We start from the raw sequence: 19,376 nt of genomic DNA, 5'->3' as shown, positions 1-19,376 counted from the left end.
GGGAAATGACAGGCCTCAGCTCTTCTGAGGGCTGAGGGGGTGGAGAGGGGTGTGCTGGGCTGCCAGCAAAGGGGCAAAGCAGCAGGAAGCCATGGGGCTGGGGCTGTGTCTGCGTGTCCCCACCCCCGGGCCCGCATCCTCACCCACAGTGCAGTCGTGTCTTCCTGCCTGCTCAAGCCCTCCTGTTCCCCACTTAGGCTGGCTGCAGGAGCTGGCCCGCCGACTGGAAACCCCCTACTACCTGGTGGGCCGGAGCCCAGCTGGAGGGAACAGCTCCAGCCAGAGTGACAACTGCAGCAGCAGTGAGGCCAACGGGACCGGGCTGGAGCTGCTGGGCGGCCCGTCGCTGCGCAGCGCCTACATCACCTCCCTCTACTTCGCGCTCAGCAGCCTTACCAGCGTGGGCTTCGGCAACGTGTCCGCCAACACGGACACCGAGAAGATCTTCTCCATCTGCACCATGCTTATCGGCGGTGAGCTCGGCCGCGCGCGCCTTCCCGGGGCCATTCCCAGACTTCCGCCGGTAGGCGGCGCCCTCCCATCACCCCCCCAACCCCGGGGAGCCCGAGGCCGGGGGCTCTTCCGCTTCAGGTGGCCGCGGAACCCGAGGCCCGGGCTGGGGAAGACTCCGCCCACACGGCGGCCCGCGGGCTTTGCCTAGGAGCGTGCGGGACCAGGGACAGATGAGCCCAGCGTGGTGTCAGGCCGGGCCAGGTCCCTAGGTGACCCCCTCTCGCCACCCTCCCCCAGCCCTGATGCACGCGGTGGTGTTTGGGAACGTGACGGCCATCATCCAGCGCATGTACGCCCGCCGCTTTCTGTACCACAGCCGCACGCGCGATCTGCGCGACTACATCCGCATCCACCGGATCCCCAAACCCTTAAAACAGCGCATGCTGGAGTACTTCCAGGCCACCTGGGCCGTGAACAACGGCATCGACACCACTGAGGTGCGGCCTCCGAGGCTGGGCTTCCTAGCCTGTGCTCCCTCAAGGGCTTTGCAGTGGGCTAGAAGTATCAGTAGTGGAGGATGAAGAATGCAGAACTTGGCCCCTGAGCCTTCCTTCTCTCTTGCGGGCAATGGCATGGGACAGAGGGCAGCCAAGAAGGCTTGGAGGGGCCTCTGAACCCCAGTTAGGTTGGGGGCTTAGTGGTCACTAAGGTGGGAAGCTGGGCTGCTCATGGCAGCTAAAGTGATTGAGAGGGAGGTGGAGGAAGCCTCCTCGATACCTGCCGTGTGAGGAGCTTGGAGTTGTGAGAGGGCTCAGGTCCCTCCCTCCCATGCCTCCTCTGTTCCTGAGGCCTGCCAGGGTGGAGAGGGGCTGGCTGGAAGATACCTCCTCTTCTGCCACCCCCAACCCCCACCCCCACCCCTCACTTGCTTGCCCACAGCTGCTGCAGAGCCTCCCTGATGAGCTGCGCGCAGATATCGCCATGCACCTGCACAAGGAGGTCCTGCAGCTGCCGCTATTCGAGGCAGCCAGCCGCGGCTGCCTGCGGGCGCTGTCCCTGGCCCTACGGCCCGCCTTCTGCACGCCGGGCGAGTATCTCATCCACCAAGGCGATGCCCTGCAGGCCCTCTACTTTGTCTGCTCTGGCTCCATGGAGGTGCTCAAGGGTGGCACCGTGCTCGCCATCCTAGGTTTGTGTGGGTGGGAGAGAGGGCACAGGGGCACGTGTGAGTGAGACCATGGCCCTGATCTGTGGAAAAGAGAGAGGACTTCCACAGGCCACAGAGGGAAACAGCAGGGTGGAGTCAGGAGTAGTCATGGAGTCCTGGTTAAAGCTCAGAGAAGACCCAGTGACTGCAAGGTGGCTGTGTAAGGAGTACAGGATCTCACCAGTGTGCCTGGGGCTGAGCAAGTGGAGCGCCAGCCTTTGAAAGGAGCCAGTCTATGGGGGACAGAGGGGAGCTGCCCTTCCTGTCAGGAGGAAAGTCAGAAGCTAGGGATGGAAGTGCTGGGGAGAGTGTCAGGCAGGGCTAAAAAAGGGAGGAACGAAAGTTGTTCCTTGTGGTCCCCCAGGAATGGTGAGATGGTACTTTCCTGGGGCAGATCACAGAGCAGGCCCAGAGCCCAGATGGGTGACAGAGCTCAGTTTCCAAACAGCCAGGGAGAGTTGTTCTGGTGAAATGGTCTACTTCCCTTCTTAGCAAAAGAAGGAGGTGAAAAGGGAAATCATGGCCGGGCGCGGTGGCTCAAGCCTGTAATCCCAGCACTTTGGGAGGCCGAGGTGGGTGGATCACGAGGTCAAGAGATCGAGACCATCCTGGTCAACATGGTTAAACCCCATCTCTACTAAAAAATGCAAAAAATTAGCTGGGCATGGTGGCACGTGCCTGTAATCCCAGCTACTCAGGTGGCTGAGGCAGGAGAATTGCCTGAACCCAGGAGGCGGAGGTTGCAGTGAGCCAGGATCGCGCCATTGCACTCAAAAAAGAAAAGAAAAGGGAAATCACTTCCCTAGATACAGACAAAGCATTGCAGATGTGGAATGGACACAACAGTGGTGCTCATCACAGGAGGCTCACAGTGTTTATATTAATAACACATTCTTCCTATTTTGCATAGCAGGAGTCCAAGGTTAGAGAGGTTAATGACCAGCTAGGAATTGACCAACCGGGGTTGGGACCCCATCTACCTGGCTCCAAGTCTCATGCTTCTTACACGGGACTCCTGGGCGTTCTGAGGGAAACCAGGACTGGCAGGGAGGAAGCCATCTCAGGAGGGTTCCTAGGCTTTAGGAAAGCACATTCCAGCTCTCAGGGAGACATGGGCTGCGTATGTGGAAAGCTACAAAAGTGCTGAGCATGGTGGCTCACACCTGTAATCCCAGCACTTTGGGAGGCCAAAGCAGGCCGATCACTTTAAGTCAGGAGTTCAAGACTAGCCTTGCCAATATGGAGAAACCCCGTTTCTACTAAAAATACAAAAATTAGCTAGGCATGGTGGTGGGCACCTGTAATCCAAGATACTCAGGAGGCTGAGACAGGAGAATTGCTCAAACCCAGGAGGTGGAGGTTGCAATGGAGCCAAGATCGTGTCACTGCACTCCAGCCTCGGCGACAGAGTGAAAGTCACTAAGGGGAGCAGAGCTCTGTGGCTGCAAGAAACTACTATCACGGTGACCATAGAGGATGAGGAACATGAGGCCTGCGTGGGTCATCAAGGACTCGTGTATGTGGGGAGGTGGTGACCTGACCACTGCTGACCATATCAAATCCTCAGGCAGCCAAGGCATGTGTAGATTCACTTTGGAGACTGCTAAGGCCTAGGGGCTGAGATTTGTCACTCATCTGGCAATCAACAATCAAGAAGCAGGAAAGGGCCAGGAAGGTGGCACGGAGTTACTAGACGCAGCTACTGTGTGTCCACCCTTGTTCCCTTGAGGAGGATGACCTTCCAACTGGAAACAAGAGGGAAAAAAATGCCATCGGGGTCTTACATCCTCAGAGTGGACTGTTCATAGCCTTTGTTTTACATCGTCCATGAGTCCAGCTTTTGAGCCTAGATACAGTTTATGCCAGCATGAGAAGAGTTATGCCAGTCAAGTGTAGTTGGCATTCCTTGGAGAGATTCCAAAGGGCACAAAGACAGATTTTTACCATTGTAGAAGGGTGAATCCAAAGCAGGACTGTTGAGTGGATTATGAAACAGATGGTTTTCAGCCTGGAGCTGAGGAAGTCATGTGGCTGGGAGCTGGTGCAGGTCCTCTCAGAGCAGCCTTTGCTGGTGCTAGGTACCATGTCTCAGAATAGCCATGTTCACTGTGCGGCACTCAGTGCTGCAAGAAGGGCCACAGCATGTGCCCTGGACATTTGCCTCCACAATGACTCTAGCACCAGGACTTATGCCACCATTGATCTATCCTGTCACTGCCTATATATTTTGGGTGAACTACTTCCCTGTTGACTTGGAGGCTCTGGATGCCCTGGTGACTGCCTGGTTCCCCGGCCCCAGTCATGGCCTGGTTCTCTGCTTTGCCTTCATACCCTCTCCCCACCTGCCTTTTTACTCGAACGTCCAAGTTCATCCTGCCTGCTCCCAGCAGCTCTGGGTTCTCGCGCCTGCCTCTGTTAAAGAACTGCTGGAAGCTAAGCATAGGCAAAGTCCATTGAGAGGAAGGAAGGAGTTTGATAAGCTGCACCTGTAGGACAGTCTCTGGTCCTGAAACTCTGCCCTGGTCCTGTCTTGTTTCTCATTTTCTCTTACTTCTTGGATGAAGACAAGAAGCACATGCTTATCCTATTTCAGACGCCACAAATGAGAAGATAGCGCATTCCCCAGATGATCACATTGAGATCCAAACAGCTCTCAAAAGGACCCAGAAGGATGGCCTGAAACCAAGAAAATCAAGTTTAACAGGGGTGCATTCTTTTTTTTTTTTTTTTTTCTTTTGAGACAGAGTTTTGCTGTTGTTGCCCAGGTTGGAGTGAAATGGTATGATCTTGGCTCACTACAACCTCTGCCTTCTGGGTTCAAGTGATTCTCCCTCCTCAGCCTCTCAAGTAGCTGGGACTACAGGCATGCACCACCATGCCCAGCTAATTTTTGTATTTTTAGTAGAGACGGGGTTTCACCATGTTGGTCAGGATTGTCTCGAACTCCTGACTTCAAGTGATCCACCCACCTCAGCCTCCCAAAGTACTGGGATTACAGGCATGAGCCACCGCACCCAGCCTAACAGGGGTGCATTCTATACTCAAGTTGGAGCAAAAGTCCAGGAACATGTAGAGGAGATCTAAGCTCAATGTGCGCTGCTGGTGGTATGAGGGCGTCCACGGGAGAGCCATCCTTTTTGAAACACTTTTAACAGTCTGAACTGCCTGGTGGTGGTTGAGCTGCCTTGAGGGTAGTGAGTGCTCTGCCCAAGCCCAGACTGCATGCCTATCCCTGCTGGAAAGGATTTTTTTTTTTTTTTGAGATCAGGTCTCACGCTGTTGCCCAGGCTGGAGTGTGGTGGTGTGATCTCAGCTTACTGCAGCTTCAACCTTCTGGGCTCAAGTGATCCTTCCACCTCAGTCTCCAGAGTAGCTGGAACTACAGGTGCCTGAGGCATAATCTCGGAGATGTTAGCCTAGGTGGGGCGGCAGGGGTGGGTTGGGTGAGATGTGTGTCTTAGAAACAATAAAATAGGGTGTGTCTGTCCAGGAACACCACCACACCGATCTAAAAAAAAATTTTTTTTTTATGTAGAGACGGGATTTTGCCATGTTGCCCAGGCTGGTCTCAAACTCCTGAGCTCAAGTGATCAGCTGCCTTGGCTTCCCAAAGTGTTGGGAGTCACTGCACCTGGTGGGAACAATTTATAGGGGGTTCTATCTGGAAGGAAAAGGAAGCAAATGATCTTTTTTTGGTCATCTTTGTGTGAGGCACTTTATCTACGTTAACTCTAATTTAGCCTCAACCTGTCCCTGGACAGACACACCCTATTTCATTGATTCTAAGACACACATCTCACCCACCCCACCCCTGCTGCCCCACCCAGGCTAACATCTCTGAGATTAGGCCTCAGGCTCTAATTGATGCCATTTAATACTTGCTGCCAGCCAGGTGGCGGTCTTAACCTGGCTGTGGGAAAACCTCCATTGACCCCTTCTGGTGAGATCAGGAATATTCCCTAGACTCAGTTAAATGCAGCGTCTGTTGTAGAGTGGAAGCAGCTAGGGCTCAGGAAGGTGAGCCTGGCTGCCTTGCATTTTCACTGTGGCACACGGGGCTCTAATCTGCTGCTTCCAAACACCTGAATCACCTGCGGGACTTAAAAAACAATCAGACCAGGGGTCTCCTATAGATACTGTGGGTAGAGATGGGGCCTGGGTGTTTGGTCTGATTTTTCCAGGTGATTCTAATCAACAGCTGAGCCCCACTAGAAGTCTCTCAGGGCTAAAATTCAGGGTTTCCGGCACAGTACTTTTGATTCTGAATGCGTTTGAGGGCATGTGTCACAGACCTCTTTACCCGAAGCCCATGTGGGAGCCAGTGAGACAGGCTGCAGGCGTCAGGCCATGGCCCAGGCCTCTTTGCTCGTCTCTGTGCTGGCTCCAAGGCTTCTGCCGCAGAGGCTCAGCCCAGCCCTGAAGGGAATCTCAGCAGCCTGCAGCCCCTCTTCTCTCCTCCTGGCTGAGGCTCAGGGCTTGCTGAGCTCTGCTTCCTTTCCCCAGGGAAGGGCGACCTGATCGGCTGTGAGCTGCCCCGGCGGGAGCAGGTGGTAAAGGCCAATGCCGACGTGAAGGGGCTGACGTACTGTGTCCTGCAGTGTCTGCAGCTGGCCGGCCTGCACGACAGCCTTGCGCTCTACCCTGAGTTTGCCCCGCGCTTCAGCCGTGGCCTCCGAGGGGAGCTCAGCTACAACCTGGGTGCTGGGGGAGGCTCTGCAGAGGTGAGGAGGCTGAGTACGTGCTTGGAGGGGTTGAAGGTGCCAGGGAGCCTGGTGAGGTGGGCAGAGGCTGGGGCTGGTGGAGAGCTGTGTGTAGAGCGTGGCCTGGTATGAAAGCCCCCACCTTGGGCAGGGGTCTACACCCTCTGCCCTTCCACACCCACGCACCCAGCCCAGCATGCGCAGCCACCCCTGCTGGCCCTCCTTGGCCTGAGGCACCCTCGCCCAATCCAGAGGAATCTTAGTGAAGGAAGGTGAGTGCACCGGTGCAGGCACAGGGAGGCGTGGCTCTGGGGGTCAGGGCTGAGCAGGGCAGGGACGGGCACCAGCCCTCCAGGTTGCTTCTGAAGGGAGCCCAGTGGCCCCCTCTGCTTTTTCATGGTGAAACAGGGCTGTTCTGAGGGGCTTTTGAATTTTCCTGGATTATGCCACTAATTCCAAACCAGTTTTTAGTGCCCTATTCTCTTGGATAGTTTAGTTAGGCTGAGGGAGCTGGTAGAGGGGTGGTGTGTCTGAATGTGGCTAGAATTTTGAAAGGTAGTTAACACCTTCAGGGCTTGGTGGCTTTGTGGTAGCAGCAGAAAAGCAGGTCACCCCTCCTGACTGAGCCTCTTCTGCAGGGTGGCAGACAGCTATTCTAACAAAGACAGCTCATCCCTTCCAGGGGAGATGAAGTCTTGTTAAGGGAGATGAGTGGGACACAGTAGTGGCCATATATGCCAATTCCTATTCCCTACTCTCCCTAGGTGGACACCAGCTCCCTGAGTGGTGACAACACCCTTATGTCAACGTTGGAGGAGAAGGAGACAGATGGGGAGCAGGGCCCCACGGTCTCCCCAGCCCCAGCTGATGAGCCCTCTAGTCCCCTGCTGTCTCCTGGCTGCACCTCCTCCTCATCGGCTGCCAAGCTGCTATCCCCACATCGAACAGCACCCCGGCCTCGTCTAGGTGGCAGAGGGAGATCAGGCAGGGCAGGGGCTTTGAAGGCTGAGGCTGGCTCCTCTGCTCCCCCACGGGCCTTAGAGGGGCTACGGCTGCCCCCCATGCCATGGAATGTGCCCCCGGATCTGAGCCCCAGGTAAGCAGGCCCTAGGCCCCCATGGCAGAGATGGTGGTGATGAGCCTGAGGCCCTGGGCAGGTGCACCCCGCCCTAGGTACCCATCTAGAGCTGTCTTAACTCCTGCCAGCCTATGTGGGCCAAGCCTGCCTCCTCCAGGAAGCCTTTTGTGGCTCCTCCTTTCTCCTGCTGCCCCACTCCACTGTGTGGTACATGGCACACGCTGCTCTCAACTCTTGGCATCTCATGCTGCTCAACCTTGGCCCCCAGCTAAACCACAAGCTCCTTGGGGAAGGGACCCATGTAGGTTTCTCCTGGCTTCCCAGTCAGTTCCGCGCTCCTGCAGCCTGTGTGTGTGGATGCTGTGGTATCCCGTCCCATGTGACCCCACAGTGGCTGCCTGTCCACTGATTTGTTGTTCTGGTGCCTGGGTTCACAGGGTAGTGGATGGCATTGAAGACGGCTGTGGCTCTGACCAGCCCAAGTTCTCTTTCCGTGTGGGCCAGTCTGGCCCGGAGTGTAGCAGCAGCCCCTCCCCTGGACCAGGTACCAGAGCCCTGGGATGGGCTAGGTTGGTGGGGCAGCCCCTTTGCCTTGTGAACCTCAAGCACTGTTGGCCTCTGAGCCACTGTTAGAGAAGCTGGCAGGTTGCCTGGAGGCCATCTCACCCCACCACTCTTCTGTGCCGTGCAGGCAGGGGAGTTTGGTGGTGAAGACCAGCACGTTAAGTTTGATGCAGCCAGGAACTGGGTTTATATCCTTCCTCTGTCAGCTTTCCAACAGTGTGAATTTGGCTTCTCTGGCCCCAGCTTCCTGTCTGTAAAATGGGTTGTTTGTGCTATATAATGTAGCTGAAAGCCTTAACACAATGTCTGGCTAACTGGGGGATAAAGGGCTGGGGAACCAGGGATGAAAGTGGCTCCAGGTCAGGGAAGTGAACAAGGTAATGAGCTCCCAGAATGTCCATTTGCCTGGAGGACAGAGTAAGGGACAGACAAAAAGATTTTGAGGAGGAGGAGAGCGCTAGGCAGTATGGCTTGAGGGCTGCTGGGCAGTGTTTTCCCTGCCCCTGGAAGTTCAGGCAAGATCCAGCACCTCTGGCAAGGCCAGAAGAGATGATCCGTGGAGTCAGGTCCTCCCAGGTCAATGTGGTCTAACTGGGGCAGGGGCCTGGACCCCACACTGCCTGTCTCCTCTTACTAGCCCTGGCTGATAACCCCATCCTACTACTGTCCACAGAGAGCGGCCTGCTCACTGTCCCCCATGGGCCCAGCGAGGCAAGGAATACAGACACATTGGACAAGCTTCGGCAGGCGGTGGGTGAGGGGCAAGGTGGAGGTGAGCGGTGGAGGGCTAGGGGCAGGCACTCCATGGCTGACTCCATTCTGACCTCGCCTCCTCCCTCCCTGAAGGTGACGGAGCTGTCCGAGCAAGTGCTGCAAATGCGGGAAGGACTGCAGTCACTTCGCCAGGCTGTGCAGCTTGTCCTGGCACCCCACAGGGAGGGCCCGTGCCCTCGGGCATCAGGAGAAGGGCCATGCCCAGCTAGCACCTCCGGGCTTCTGCAACCTCTGTGTGTGGATACTGGGGCATCCTCCTACTGCCTGCAGCCCCCAGCTGGCTCTGTCTTGAGTGGGACTTGGCCCCACCCTCGTCCAGGGCCTCCTCCCCTCATGGCACCCTGGCCCTGGGGTCCACCAGCGTCTCAGAGCTCCCCCTGGCCTCGAGCCACAGCTTTCTGGACCTCCACCTCAGACTCAGAGCCCCCTGCCTCAGGAGACCTCTGCTCTGAGCCCAGCACCCCTGCCTCCCCTCCTCCTTCTGAGGAAGGGGGTAGAACTGGGCCCCCAGAGCCTGTGAGCCAGGCTGAGGCTACCAGCACTGGAGAGCCCCCACCAGGATCAGGGGGCCTGGCCTTGCCCTGGGACCCCCACAGCCTGGAGATGGTGCTTATTGGCTGCCATGGCTCTGGCACAGTCCAATGGACCCAGGAAGAAGGCACAGGGGTCTGAGTACCAGCCCTAGAACTTAGTGTTGCCAGGCGTGCTGCCATCTGCTGTTCCGCCCAACCTCAGAGTGAAAGAAGGATGGCAGCCACCCCACGAACTCCATGCTGCCCGCTGGCTCAGGGCAGGGAGCCTGGAAGGGAAGGAGGGCCTGGTTCCTGACTCTCAGAGGGTGGGCTGGAGCCTTGGGCCAGGCCCCTCTTCAGCCTGCTCCTCTGACTTCCCAGTCTCCCTCTGCAGGCTGGGGGCAGAGGCCTGAGGACAAGGAAGGGCTTTGCCATTCCCTGCATGTGCCCCTGCCTCTACCTGTCCCCAATTTTTTATATTAAAAAAAAATAAACTACTTTGGAACCTGGTGCTTTTTATTTACAAAAGAAAAACGAAGAGTCTGAAGCTAATCAGCTGGAGACACAGGAGTGAAGGTGGCAATGGGGGTAGGGTTGTTTTTAGAGAGAGGAAGAGGGGGAGGGTCTCAGCCTCTGCTGGATTCACAAAGGCCAGCCCTATCCTCCCTCAAAGGCTCAAATCAACGGGCCTGCAGCTGAGCCTCACACTGCCCACTCTGGGCAGGTTTTTCCAGGAGCCTGAGTTCCCAGCTCAAGGGGGCTGGAGTGGCAGGGGAAACAGGCCAGAGAGGGCCCAGGGGTCCTGCCACCACTCCTCACTGTGGTGTGATCTTGGCAGCCTCGGCCCTGATGAGGGCAATGAGGTCCTGGTTGATGAGGAAGACGAATCGCAGGCTGGCGATCTGGGTGGGAGACAAAGGTGGCTTAAGACAGAGGGGGGACCAGGGCCAGGCTGGTATACTGGCTCACCATGCCCAGGTCTCATCCTGGCCTTCCCGCCTCCTCCCCGGCTCACCTCCACCACAGAGTTGTTGCTGAGGCGCCATTTGGAGCCACACAGCACCGGCCGTCCATCGATGTAGATGGGCCGTCGACCCTCATTGGCAATGAAGAAATCACCGTTGTTCTTCAGCTTGATGACACCTGTGGAAGTAGAAAGGAAAAAAGGATGATGGGATGGGGAGAGGCCAGAGCAAGCCAGGAGCTCCACTGACCGACTCTGCTTCCTGCGGACACCAAGGAAAGCCTGCCCCAGGTGTGCCATGAGAGTCCCCATGGACACCAAGCCCCAGGGCTACAAAGGACAGCAAGAGGCTAGGAGTGACATCCTCACACTGTTTCTTGCTAAGGCAGGGGGTAGGGGATACCTTGCTTCCGGGAGATCTTCCAGGCAGGACCCTCCAGAGACAGGTCCACATCAATCTGGTTATCCTTGGTTGCTCTGCCCAGGGTGATCTGGGGAAATGGGGCAGGTGAGGGCTGGGACCTGAAGAATGGGGGGAGTAGGTCTATGCAGGCCAGAGAAAGATGAGAACGCAAGGACAACACAGAGAAAGGCAGAGGCAGAGGAAGCACGCCTAGGAAGGGTGGGGATGGGGAGGGCTGCCTCACCTCTCGTGAGCGCATCAGGTACCGCACCATGCGGCCCCGCAGCACTGCCAGTGTCTGGTTGTCAAAGTCCGGAGAGCTCATGCCTGGGGAAAAAGGGGATTTGGAAAAGCCTACCCTCGAGGCCAGAATGGAAGGCAGGGACCAAGGGAAAGGTTAATAAGGGAAGGGAGTCAGGGCCTGGAAGGGAGTCGCAGCCAGGCACAGGCTGGGGCGAACGATGTTGAAGAGTGAACCTTCTGGTCCCCTATCCTCCTCACCTGTGATGCTGTCCACTAGCACCTGCCACTTATGCAGTTCTTGTTCCAGTTGCCGAATCTCTCGCTTCTGGCGCCGGTCAGCCACCATCAGCTCTGGGGTGGGGTCGGGTGGTAAGGAGGGGTGCTCTGAGGCCACCAGCACCTTGTACTGGTCCTCTTGATTCTGGTAGGAGCTTCCATCCCCTCACTGCCCCATCAGGCCACACTTACCATGTTCCAGGACCTCATCTCGCATGTCCCTGAGGGGCAAGAAGAGAAGGAAAATTTAGGTCCATTTTTAGCCTGCCTGCTACTTGGCTCATTAGGGCATCCCTGAGCCCCTTTAGCCAAGCGGCCTGGAGGTATGCTCCAGTATACCTCCAAGCAGCCCAGATGCCTAGAGAATGTTTCATACCTATTGGCCAAACACCAATAGGTATGACAGGAGCCTGAGGGCTGGGGCTGGGCAGCCTGGGGCGCTCTACCCGACAGGAGTAGACAGCTCTCTCCACCCCTTCCTGTGTCCCCAGCCACTCACTTGAGCTTATTGTCATCAATCAGGTCCTCTGCATCAGAGAAGTTCAGCACTTGGTCCCCTTTGGGCAGTGGCTGCACTGAACAAAGGACAGAGGCAGCGTGAGCACCAAGGGTCCTGCTGAAGCCCACGCTGCTGAGGGACCCCTGAGCCAAGTGGGCCAACTGCGACTACGCCCGGTGGAGAGCCCAGCCCCAGTGAGGGAGTCCATACCAGATTAGGCTGGGCTCTCATGGGGCACAAAGCATCTTTAGACTTACCTGAGGGTACAGGTGGTTCTAGAAAGGGAAGGAAATTAAAATTGACCTTTTGTATGGGCTTCTTGGTGTGTAAACAGCTTGATTACATAGCCTTGAACTAAGCAGGGGAGGCACTACCTTTAGGTCCATTTTACAAGTGAGGAAACAGACACAGGAGGGGGGTTAAACTACATGACCCTAGTTTGGGACAGAGCCAGGATTCAGATCCTGTTCTCTCAATTCAAAATCTCAACCTCTCCTTCCATCACATCATATGCTCTCCAGCACTTCCTGCCATGCTATGAGGGGCTGGGAGGTACATGCCAGCCAGGTTCCACTGAGAAAAGTATGTGCTGATGAGGTGCTGCCCCACCTTAAGCCAATGTCTCTCGATCTGCGGTCATGATGTGCTAATGGGTCATGGATAGGATAATGAGCACCAGAACCCATCAGATATGCTCAGGATAAATACTGTTTCATGAAGATCTTTCCGTTTTTCTGGCCAAAATGTGAAAGGGAGTTAGGCACAGTGGTGTTTGCCCACAGAGCTACTTGGAGCCTGAGGCAAGCCAAGAATTCAAGTCCAGCTGGGCAACACAGCAAGACCCTGTCTCTTAAAAATAAAATAAAATAAAAGGATTAAGGCCCCTCAAATCTGAAAACCTCTGCCTTTCAGCCAGCCGTTCCCAGGACTATAGGGTGCACTCTGTAGCAGCTAGTAGCCATGCAACTGTCTACTGAGGAAGTGAGGGGGAGTGTGTATGGGGCACAGATGCTCCTCTTCCTCCCTGAGGTGAGACTGTTTTGGGGGGCGAATTGGGCCCGTCACCCCCAACAAGTCCCTCCCCACTAGAGCTGCCTGAGTTCCACCAATCCCATGTTCAGCTGACTTGACAGCTAGGCAATGTGTACTGCCCTGTTCCTAGGGGGTCCTAGCTCTAAAGGTCAAAGGAGAAATCAAATCCCCATATATAAAAACTTGAATAAATAAAACTTTCATGATAAGACTTTTAGTTAACAATAAATTTATACAAAATAACTTTAAAAATAGTGACAAAGAAGCTACCTTTAGCAGCAAAAATAAGTTATCCAGTCAGTATCTATTCTCTCTGTGGGAATTAATCTCTCTGTGATAACTGAGTCTGAGGAAGAGGCAGAATTTTGGAAGCTGCAGGAATAAAGAGGACTGCTCCCTGGGCCACTAAAACCAGAGGCCCTTAGGAATGGAAAATGGGGCCACCCTCTGATGAGATTTCCTAAAATGCTCCTGCAGGAATACTTTTTCCTAAGCAGAAACTTCTACCAGGACCCCTGGTAGTAAGGTGATGGGTACTACTGAAGCTTCAAGTTCGAACTGTGTGAAAAACTATGTAGAAAGCAATGGGCAGGGCCGGGCGCAGTGGCTCAAGCCTGTAATCCCAGCACTTTGGGAGGCCGGGATCATGAGGTCAAGAGATTGAGACCATCCTGGTCAACAAGGTGAAACCCCGTCTCTACTAAAAATACAAAAATTAGCTGGGCATGGTGGCGCGTGCCTGTAGTCCCAGCTACTCAGGAGGCTGAGGTAGGAGAATTGCTTGAGCTCAGGAGGCGGAGGCTGCAGTGAGCCGAGATCGCGCCATTGCACTTCAGCCTGGGTAACAAGAGTGAAACTCCATTTCAAAAAAAAAAAAAAAAAAGCAAGCAATAGGCAGTACTTTCAGAAAGTGAGCATGCACTTGTACTATGGAAATCAGAACCCGAATCACAGACCTCACTGGGGAGTTCCTCCAATTTCATCACACTGCTTTCCTTCTCCTGCCACCAGGAGAGTGAGTGCTCTGCTGGTGAGGAAAGAGGAAGCAGGGAGCAGTGTGGCCCTTGGGGAAAGGGAGAGACAGAGAGACTAGGTGTGAAGTCCCAGTGGGGATTTATGAATGGCCTGAGGGCCGCTCCACAGCACTGACTGCCTACTGGGAACAGAAAAGGAAGAAGACAGAAGGAAGAAGAGAGAGAGGCAAAGGGCAGAAAAGCTCAAAAAAGTCACTATTACCTCTAGAGTGGAAAACAAAGCGAAGGGTGGCAGGGAAGTAGACTTTCCTATTTTGCTCATGTTTGAATGTTATCCATAAAAAATATGTTAATGTGTTACTTATGTAAGAATAAATATATCATAAAAAAACAAAAGACAAGAAGTGGTAGATAACTCCACTATCTGGACTTTTTGCCCAAGATTCCAGGCAATGTTGGCTACTCTTACCATGATGCTGAAGGCACTTCCAGCCACTTTCTCTCCCTCTGGAAAGTAGTTTTTGTTGCAAAGTGAGGTGAACAAGACACTGCAGGTCACTGAGGAATTTCTTATAGGGCACTTGAAGGCAGCTGTGTCCACAGTACTTGAGACAGACAGCTGGCACACACCCCGTTCTGCCAGCTCCTGTGACGTTACCTGTCTGGTCCTCCAGCAGGTAATACTGCTTCATGAGCTGCCAGTGGGCCTGTAGGGCCTTGGCGGTACGGGCCAAGCAGAAGGCATCAGGGTGTCTGTGCAGCAGGTCCTGGAAGGTCTCCAAGGTGGGCTGGCTGGTCTGGAGGGCAAGAAACATTCTCTAGGCATCTGGGCTTTTTCACACATATTTCTGCTTTACCATCTCTACCTTTTACCCCAGCATCCCTAAGGAGCTGGAAGAAGCAAGACAGTCAACCAGGGAGTCAGGCTTGGCTCCTCCTGAGGCCTCTGTCACAAAGGCCCCTGCAGATGTGCACGAGTCTGCATGTGCACACATCCAGACAGTGGGTGGGAAGCTCCCCACATCAGTGGTTTTCTAGGTGGTCCAGCTCTCCCTGTGCCCTGATCCTCCACCCTTCCCAACCCTCAGCCTTACCGATCCCACTTTGCTCAGCAGTTGCTCCTCAGCCTTGCTGAAAAGGGCTTTGCTCTGGATGGCTGCAATAGCCTCTGGGTGCAGCTGCCTCATGGCCTGACAGGCCAGCCTGGACACAGGAAGATACAGAGGGGAGGGCTGAAGGAAGGGTGTCAAGCAATCTGCAGTTTCTATTTCCCCTGAACCTGCAGGCCTTTGACATCCAGAACCTAGAGGCCAGGTCCTCAATAGGAAGGGCCTCAGGTTTAGCAGATGACCTGTGGCTCCGCAGACCTGTCAAGTGAATGAACAGCCAACTCAGAAAACGGTGGCTCCCATGTCCCCCAGCAGACCCAGTCCTGAGGCAGAGCCTTGGACCAGCTGCTGCTCCCTCCAACTCCTTCCTCCTTACTTAGCCACCCTCTAGCCACTACCTACCACCTCCTCTTTCCAAGCTGGGCCTAGCCCATTTCCTGGTATATCAGAACTGTGGCTACAACTTAAGTGGTTCCAGGGTCTGTGGAGAAGATGGGTGTTTAGCATCCAACCAAGCTCTGAAGACATTAAACTAAGTGGCTGAGGAGGAGGAAGTGTGTGTTGCATGTGTACATGAGTTTATTTGGAAGCCTGGCTACTGGAGCTAGAAGGGGGCTTGGCGTTCTTTTATTCAACTCCCCCTTGTTAGGAGGAAGAAACTGTAGGAGGTCAGTGTGGAAAGGCTAGGAGGTGACCCATCCAAAGCCACAATGCACACAGTGAGCTCCTGGCACTCATTTTAGTCTTCTCTCCCATGCTCCTCCCTCTGCCTTCAGACTCCTAGGCCCGGAGGCAGGAAGAAACCTCTTTTTGAACCCTCTCAGGGCTCAGTATCACCCCAAGGAGCCTCCAGGAGTCCTGCCTCCCACACCCCTCCTGGGGCCTTGCCACAGTTCCCTCTGCTCCAGGACCCAGATTCTGGTGTCCCTAGTACCTCCCCACTGCTGGAACCAGCTACCACTCACTTGGAGATGACAGGATCGTAGAGCAGAGCATACCAGCGCTCCTGGACTTCCCGAAGGGTGAAGCGGCAGCTGAACTTCACGCCCAGATGGACAGATGTCAGGTCGTTGGTCTGCAAGGCCCCAGAGGGTTTGCTTCAGCCTTGGAGCTGGGAAGAACCCTTCGTTGCCACCCACAGTGCCCTGTTGGGCTAGTGTTGGGGCTGGGAACTGGAGGCTGCGGGAAAAGGGGGACACTAGGCCTATGGTGGGAGGCACTACCTGCAGTACAGCATTGATAAGCAGGAGGTCATCTGCAGGCTTCCAGCGGCCCAGATCCTTGGTCACCTGAAGTGGCTGTTTACTCTTCTTCACACGCTTGGTGAGTCCAGGGGCTGGGGCTGGGCTGGGTGGCACAGGAGTGCTGGGGGCTTTGGATACCTGGGCAGAGAATAGGAATAAACCAAGCTCAAAGCCGGCATCCAGTCAGCTGGGGCTTCATGACTAGAGTTTCACATACTCTGTGGCAGCGGCAGCCCCAGCACCAACCCCAGCCCGATCCCACCAAGTTACTTCCACATAGTCCTTGACCACAGCAGGTCTTCTCTTTGCTGGGGGTACCCCTAACCCCAGAGTGAAAGGTGGGTGGAGAGGATACCGGGAAATCACTCTTGCTGGTGCAGTGTCTAGGGCCACAGCAATGCCACCTGGGAGTTATTTTTACACTCTGAAATGCTGGGAACAGGCTGTCTGCTCCCAGAATAGATGTATGCTCCAAGCCTCCCACACGGAATGTGATACAGGATGCATTGGCAGGGTTGGGGGTGGGGGCTGCAGCAAGAAATGGGGAGTAGTGAGAGATGGGTTCCCAGGAAAGAGGCATCTGAGATGAGGGCTGAGGCAGCTTGGTCATCTCACCAGCCTCCTCTGCAGGGCTCTTGGCAGCTGGCAAAGGTTCTGGGGAAACATGAAATCTGGCACTACCTCCCATCCCCTAAATCTCCCAATTCCTCACCTTCTTCTTCTCACTGGAGGAGGGTTCACTCCCCGAACAGCGCCCTGGTTCCACGCCACTGGCCCCCTTTGCCCGGGTAGAGGACTTTGCCAGGCTGCTCTCCACCAGCTCATCATCGAACTTCTTCCTCTTGATGAACCTGTAAAGGGTCCTGCCCAGTGAACACTCCTTACCCAACCCTGGTGCCCATTCACACCCAGCCCCCAAAACACAGCACGTGCCCAGCAGGGTGCTAACTGTTCCAGCCTGCTTTCACTTTACACCACAGCCTGGCTCAGCGGCCATAGAACTACTACATTCCAGCCCTCTGAGACGACAGGGGATCACACCACAAAGACTTCATGTCAGAGATCTAAGATCTGCCTCCCCTGCCCCAAAAGGATTTAGCAGGGACAGGAAAAGCACAAGGCTCTGCCAATACTAAGGTCCCAGAGGCGCTCAGGCAGTCATTCCCAACAGAGGTGGAGGCATGTGGCACTTAACGCCACAGACCTTCTATCCCTTCCCAGTTCCTGGCCCTTCGAACCCTTACTACCTGGAGGAGCTTCTCCGTTTAGGGATGGTGCCCAAGGCCTGGGAGGAGGCTCGCTTCTGCCCTGCCAGTGACTCCTCATCCTCTGAGCGGCTGGCAGTGCCTGATGCCATCAGGGATGAATCTAGCAGCCCCTGAGAATCTGGAAAGAGAGAAATGGTGGATTCAGGCCTCCCAAGAGCCTACAGCCTCTGCAGATGGGACCCCTCCCAGCCCCCTTCCCCTGCCAGCCCTCTTGGTCCCTCCCCTGCCTCTGGATATTTGAGGTTTTAAGGTAGAGTTCCTTGGCCATCCAGATCCCATCTGGGCTCAGACCTGGCCCAGACCTTCCACGCTGGGCAGTTCCCCCGGTGCCACGTGTCATGTCGTGCAGCACATGGTGCTCAGGTCAGACTGGTGATGCCGACACACTGGGCTCTGGGCATAACTGCTCCCTCTGCCATCAAAATGCAGCCATGCCAAAGAGCAGCAGCTCAACAGCAAGTCAGTCAATTGTGGCTCTGCCGACAGGTACATGGGTGGTGCTGGCCCAGGGGGAGGTGGCAAGGCCTAGCCAGGACCGAAAGACACACATGCCAGGCACAGGGTGGAATCAGCAGATGCTTGGCACCTGGGCATTTGGGGAGCTGTCCCAGCCTCATACTACCTTTGTCCATCCTCTTACAGTCCCAGAGCCACTGGTTCCAAACCACGGGGCTAGGAGGAAGGGTCCCACAGGTTCATCCAAGAATTCTGACCAGGTGAGCTTAAAGGCTGAGAGGAGATTCTGCAAAAGAGAAATGAGGCTCCCTGAGGCTCAGATTTCCAACTGGCAAGCCTCACTTCCTTATACTGGCTGAGGTCCCTCAGGGTCCCATAAGCCAAGACACAAGGAGAGGAAAGAGGCGTTAAGGCCCTCCTCTGCCAATATTAGCCAATATACATCACTCTTGTGAAGGTCACTGGCACCTTTGAGAGTATGACAAAAGCTATGAACTCCAGAAAAGGGTGCAAACATATACTATTTTATGGGGTTCACGGACCCTCTAATTCCACTGGTATCTCGTTAAGGGCCTTGACTATAAACTAGTAAGAGACAAGGGATTCTTTAGCCCACTCTTTCTTTTCTTTTTTTTTTTTTTTTGCCCACTCTTTCTTTACTTCAGCTGCCCACTCAGCTCAACAGCACCAGCCTCCCCCTCCCAGGCCCAAGCAGGGAAAAGGAAAGGGAGCCAAAACTCCAACCAGTTCATCTTGTTGGTTTTGTTGTTGTTGTTGTTGACTTTTTACCTGAGGTTTTTACTGAAGATTTAGTTCGTGGTATTTCCATGAGATACCATCTCGTGTATCCAAAAACCACTGTTTGGGAACTGCGTGATTATCAACTACCCTATGCCTCCATAACCCCTGGAGAACCCAGATATTGGATTTTCTCGGGGCGCTCCTCTCATGGGTCCCGGCTCCTTCTGACCAGGGTGGCTCTTAGCGCAATGTTCTAGGCGTGCGCTAAGAGGCTCCCCAGGTGAGCCTGTCGCTCTCCGCTCCATCGGCTACGGCTGGGAATCCTGATATCTGAGAAGGCGAAGGGGCCCGAGCTTGCTGGCAAACTGAGGTGGGGTCTGTGCCCCCTTCCTTTCCTGGCCCTCCGCCCCTCGTTCTCCCCTGAGTGCACACCTAAGGTGGGGGATCAGTCCAGGTCTGTCGCAAGAACTCGGAGTAGGAGTAGTGATGAAGTCACCTCCACAACTCAAAGCAGAGCACCTAGTAGCCTTGGTTCGAGACCCACAGGCTCGTGGCTGGGGAGGTAGGGGTCAACTCGAAAGCCCATTCTCACCCCACACGCTCCTTGCCTTTGCGCATGCGTAACACCTCGAGCTAGGTTCTAACCCTGTCCGGCCCACGCATGCGCAGCTTTTCGGGGCGCCACTGGGGCGGGGCCCCAAACCTGGGGGGGTCGTCCCTGGCGGCACTCTGGAAAACTCCATTTCACCCCCAACTCCTCTAAGAACCCTTAAAGGCGAACCGCGAGGTCTCACCATTCCTAGACTGCCAGCTCCAACAATTTCTCCGCGGCGACGGTAGCAGCCGCAGGGCCAAAGCCGGCTTCCGTGAGGTACGTCT

At 55.1% G+C, this 19,376-nt stretch overlaps 2 protein-coding genes across 18 annotated transcripts in view; one reads left to right on the top strand and one right to left on the bottom strand.

Annotated features, from left to right (window-relative positions):
- KCNH3 (potassium voltage-gated channel subfamily H member 3) overlaps positions 1 to 9,793 on the top strand; it is a 20,583-nt gene extending 10,790 nt beyond the window's left edge. For 11 of the 13 annotated variants that reach the window (XM_054238552.2, XM_078336714.1, XM_078336717.1 and 8 more), the window contains 8 exons: positions 198 to 473; positions 751 to 950; positions 1,393 to 1,642; positions 6,164 to 6,381; positions 7,125 to 7,456; positions 7,876 to 7,982; positions 8,676 to 8,752; positions 8,849 to 9,793. In XM_054238552.2, coding sequence (XP_054094527.2) covers positions 198 to 473; positions 751 to 950; positions 1,393 to 1,642; positions 6,164 to 6,381; positions 7,125 to 7,456; positions 7,876 to 7,982; positions 8,676 to 8,752; positions 8,849 to 9,448 — 2,060 coding nt within the window. In that variant the 3' untranslated portion in view covers positions 9,449 to 9,793. The remainder of the gene's footprint in view (positions 1 to 197; positions 474 to 750; positions 951 to 1,392; positions 1,643 to 6,163; positions 6,382 to 7,124; positions 7,457 to 7,875; positions 7,983 to 8,675; positions 8,753 to 8,848) is intronic. The other 2 variants (XM_078336719.1, XM_054238553.2) reach the window with 1 other exon arrangement.
- MCRS1 (microspherule protein 1) lies at positions 9,787 to 19,376 on the bottom strand. 5 transcript variants are annotated; one of them, XM_002752436.7, is made up of 16 exons: positions 19,292 to 19,376; positions 17,923 to 18,042; positions 17,592 to 17,825; positions 17,280 to 17,418; positions 16,745 to 16,883; positions 16,012 to 16,170; positions 15,754 to 15,863; positions 14,774 to 14,882; positions 14,338 to 14,476; positions 11,674 to 11,749; positions 11,367 to 11,395; positions 11,157 to 11,249; positions 10,900 to 10,982; positions 10,656 to 10,743; positions 10,304 to 10,431; positions 9,787 to 10,190 (listed from the first exon to the last, which is right to left on the bottom strand). In XM_002752436.7, exons 3-16 carry the CDS (start codon positions 17,638 to 17,640, stop codon positions 10,104 to 10,106), a joined length of 1,428 nt encoding a protein of 475 aa, XP_002752482.1. In that variant the 5' UTR covers positions 17,641 to 17,825; positions 17,923 to 18,042; positions 19,292 to 19,376; the 3' UTR covers positions 9,787 to 10,103. The 5 variants fall into 5 exon arrangements, with proteins under 5 accessions (XP_002752482.1, XP_078192918.1, XP_009001980.1 ...); XM_078336792.1 differs by lacking the exon at positions 19,292 to 19,376 and adding an exon at positions 18,930 to 19,127; XM_009003732.5 differs by lacking the exon at positions 17,592 to 17,825.

Source organism: Callithrix jacchus, chromosome 9, assembly GCF_049354715.1.
Source record: "Callithrix jacchus isolate 240 chromosome 9, calJac240_pri, whole genome shotgun sequence".
Lineage (NCBI taxonomy): Eukaryota > Metazoa > Chordata > Mammalia > Primates > Cebidae > Callithrix > Callithrix jacchus.
Note: the sequence above shows the minus strand (reverse complement) of the source record. Positions and strands in the feature narration are given on the sequence as shown.

Coding starts and splice junctions, on each gene's coding strand:
- MCRS1 (XM_002752436.7), bottom strand. CDS start 17,640: ATGACACGTGGCACCGGGGGAACTGCCCAGCGTGGAAGGTCTGGGCCA. Junction 14,883..15,753: donor TACGATCCTGTCATCTCCAA/GTGAGTGGTAGC, acceptor TCCTGTGTCCAG/GCTGGCCTGTCAGGCCATGA. Junction 10,983..11,156: donor GCTAGTGGACAGCATCACAG/GTGAGGAGGATA, acceptor CTTTTTCCCCAG/GCATGAGCTCTCCGGACTTT.